Below are 3,928 nucleotides of genomic sequence, written 5' to 3' on the forward strand. Positions count from 1 at the left end.
GATTGTATTATTTGTGTGTGTGTGAGGGGGGGGGCCATATAACTTTTATTTGGCAAGGATGATGATACATTTATAAAGTTACAAAATATTTCTATTTCAGATAAATGCTGGGACCTTCTTCTGAACCATTCATCAAAGAAACCTGAAAAATTTCTACTCCGCTGTTTTCAACATAAATGTTTTTTGAACAGCAAATCAGCATATTAGAATGATTTCTGAAGGATCATGTGACACTGAAAACTGGAGTAATGATGCTGAAAATTCAGCTTTGCCATCAGAGGAATACATTACATTTTATAATATATTAAAATAGAAAGCAGTTATTTTAAATAGTAAAAATATTTCACATTACTGCTCTTGCTGTATTTTGGATCAAATGCAGGCTTGGTGAGCAGAAGATAATTGTTTTATAACATTAAAAATGTTACTGTTCAAAAACTTTTGACTGGTAGTGTATATATATATATATATATATACACACATTTACACACACATACACACAATTGTTTCTTGTTACGGCTGTGTATGCCATTTATAACCCCCCCCCAAAAAATATATTTTTCCCCCAATGTCAAATCATTGCATTGATACCCAATGGAATTTAGGCATCACAAGAGTATGCACACTTTGAGATGACAGTGGAGGAGATGGTTAAAAAGTTGATAGAAAGTCACAGGAAACGCCATAAACTGTGAATATTTAAATATTTGCTGTAATCTAGCATTGAAATGTAATGTTAGTGCTACATAAAGGCAAATGCCATTCAAAACCAGGAAATGAGTGACCACAATAAATATGTTCACATACAGAAATAAAATTAGACGACTAACTTAAGACCAGTCTAAGTAAGCGGTTTATGTAACCAGCCGGAGTCAACAATTTTGGTTCAGAAAAATGAATGAGGCATGACTGCAATTTTTAGACCAAAGGTTTATTTAATACAAAATACTTTACAAAACCTTACAAAAAACATTGGAAAATATAAAAAATTGAGATGATGCTGGAAATAGTATCAAAAGATGGAAAACCTGGCTGTTAACAGACATGGGTGAATTAAACAGTTTCGAGACAACAGATTGCATTGGTACCATGAATAAATCATTAGGCTCTATGGCTTTCAATTCTGAGACCTTATTGCTATTCAATGTAAACTGCATTTGGACCAACTTAAGATTTGCATTTGCAAAGGAGGCAAAATGATACAACAACCTGAACAGAAAATGTATTTAAAAAAGAGGGGGAAAATGAAAACAAATGAAATTTTTTATTAGTGCGTTCAATTGTGTGAAGACATTCTCTGAAAGTTGAGCTTGCCCCTCTAAGAGCCGGTCAAAAGAAACAAAAGCCAAATAGAACCAAACTTGTTTAAAGCCTCAGAAAATAACATAGAAGTAAACAAAAAGCAAACAAATAAGACAAACTGTTGCCTACAGAGAAGCTTCCTCAAAATAAGAGGACTAGTAACCAAAATACTTCTCATATACAGGTAAAGTACGCAATATGCAAATAAAATATCAAAAGCCTCTTTGTAGATCAATAATTGATTCACAAGTATTCAAGCATTTTCCAGGTTTCCATTTAGTTCATTACAAACATACACTAATTGTGGTCCACTACTCATAACACAGAATGGTTCTAAGTACACTAAACTACACTTCTGATGTGGTTTTACACTGGCTCGTCCATCTCAATTTGGAATGGCAAAGATATGTAAACTTCAGTTTAAGGCATTTTTGAGATGCAACCCTTGGCACTTCATAAGAAGTGTGGTAAACAAAATGGAAGAACCACAATTTATTTTCCATATACAAAAAACACAGTAGAGAGATGACAAGAAACAAGAGACATTGCACAGTCGCCTAGTGACTGAGGAGTATAATGACCATCTTCCTAACTAGCTTTTGGGCACTTTGGAGTATCAGGCAGACTGGCTGATGTCAAGTATAACTGGTTGGTGAGATGCTGCTTTCTGAGATTTTAACTTAGCTTTCATTTTCCAAAATACTGCACGGCACATTCTCACGGATTCACCAGTGTGCGTAAGGACACACATGCTCCACTCGGTCTCACGATGCTTCACACAATGTTCAGCAGCCAAACATAAAATACACACATACAGACACTTTCCACTTTTCAAGAGGAGCAATGCCAACCACAGGTGGGGCCGCTTTGTTGCACAGGAAAGCAGATGATAGTCTATTAGTCTCAATCAAGCACGGATCCCTATGAGAGAGAGAAAAGATGAAAAAGATTTTAAAAATGTACACATCTTTATTCTGAGAAAGCACACCATTAGTCTATTATATATATATATATATATACACAGTGGGTACGGAAAGTATTCAGACCCCCTTAAATTTTTCACTCTTTGATTTCCTTGTTTCTCAACTATTAATAAATTAACAACATCAGTAAGCTATTGTGAAAATACATAATTTCTCTGCCTTACCTTTCTCACATGTGCTTCCCTGCTTCTCCTGAGCAAAGTTGAGCCTGTTCTGCTCAACAGCGGTGCCATTGGACTCTGGGCTGCTGCTGCGTGAAGGACTGCTCTCCCCATTCTGATAGGCCATATCCAGATGCTGTTGGGCCAGTTTTAGGTGTCTACGCAGACGGTCAAAATCTCGTGAAGATGACTCATCAACAAAAGACTCCCGACCTGAGTCCAAGTTATACTCCGGTTTCAATCCCATGGACAGTTTGTCTTTTTTCAGGGCAGTGTGGTATCCTGGCGGGGCGGTGGGCACTTGTCTGCATATGGCACCACGGGGACGTGCAACGCTGTGGCGGCGTGCACGTCGCCGAAAAGCATCACGGATTCCACTGAGGCCCAAATGAAGAATCTCCAGTACCGTGAGAGACAAGCAGAGACAGCTCACGGCATACATGATCAGCAGAAAGATTGTTTTCTCTGTGGGACGTGACACAAAGCAGTCCACCGTGTGTGGGCAAGGGCTGCGAGTGCACACATACGAGGGGGCAACCTCAAAGCCATACAGGATATACTGGCCGAAGAGAAAGCCCATCTCGAAAACAACACGAGACAGAAGCTGAAAGATGTACACCTTCATGAGCCCGTCACGCTTTATCCTCCGCCGCCCGTCGTGTTTAGGGGCAGGCTTCTTGGGCGCTTTCTCCTTCTCTTTCTCTGGCAGGATCTCCTCAGTCATCATGGGGTCTTCCTCACCGTTGTCCTCAGCCTCCTCATAATCACGGTTGGCTCCACGATTGATCATGGGCATGCGTTTCCTGTTCATTGGCTTGTACTCATCATCATTCATGCGAGCGATCTTGTGCATAGCAAAGCCCAGGTACATAATTGTGGGGGTTGTGATCATAATGATCTGAAAAACCCAAAACCTTACATGAGAGAGTGGTGCAAATGCATCATAGCAGACATTCTCGCATCCAGGTTGCTGGGTGTTACACACAAATTTGCTCTGTTCATCGTAGTATATCGATTCTCCCCCCACAACAGTCAACACAATGCGGAAGATGATGAATAACGTGAGCCAGATCTTGCCCACAAAGGTGGAGTGGTTGGAGATTTCATCCAACAGCCGTGTAAGAAAGCTCCAGCTCATGGTGCTTCGAGAAGAACCGCTGTCTCAGTCCTGCACGAGAACAAGACATTAACTGTTAGTAATTGAAAACAGCATCAAAAATAGAATAATAATAAAAAAAGTACATGATGTTCAATGATAAATGGCAAGAATATGGCCTACCTTCCTACATGACTGACAAAAGCTGTATGACTACTCTATGTATGAGGTGCTTTCCTCTATCAGGACAATTGTTAAGTTTCTAGGAGCGCTTAAATAAGAAACTTGATTAACCATAATATTCCACTAGATGGAGCTAAAAGGTCACTTTTCTATCAAGCTCTTTCACAGAAACATCAAGTAATCAGCGGAAAAAGCTGAAAAAT

At 39.4% G+C, this 3,928-nt stretch overlaps 1 protein-coding gene across 1 annotated transcript; it reads right to left on the reverse strand.

Moving 5' to 3' along the window:
* Positions 1-1,229: 1,229 nt before the first annotated feature.
* On the reverse strand, positions 1,230-3,619 carry LOC107573133 (gap junction gamma-1 protein). Its single transcript, XM_016259579.1, has 2 exons — positions 2,450-3,619; positions 1,230-2,223 (listed from the first exon to the last, which is right to left on the reverse strand). The coding sequence occupies exons 1-2, from the start codon at positions 3,582-3,584 to the stop codon at positions 2,210-2,212; spliced, it is 1,149 nt and encodes a 382-aa protein (XP_016115065.1). The 5' UTR covers positions 3,585-3,619; the 3' UTR covers positions 1,230-2,209.
* Between the last annotated feature and the right edge of the window lie 309 nt (positions 3,620-3,928).

Source organism: Sinocyclocheilus grahami, unplaced genomic scaffold (genome assembly GCF_001515645.1).
Source record: "Sinocyclocheilus grahami isolate Dianchi unplaced genomic scaffold, SAMN03320097.WGS_v1.1 scaffold1873.1, whole genome shotgun sequence".
NCBI classification, from domain to species: domain Eukaryota; kingdom Metazoa; phylum Chordata; class Actinopteri; order Cypriniformes; family Cyprinidae; genus Sinocyclocheilus; species Sinocyclocheilus grahami.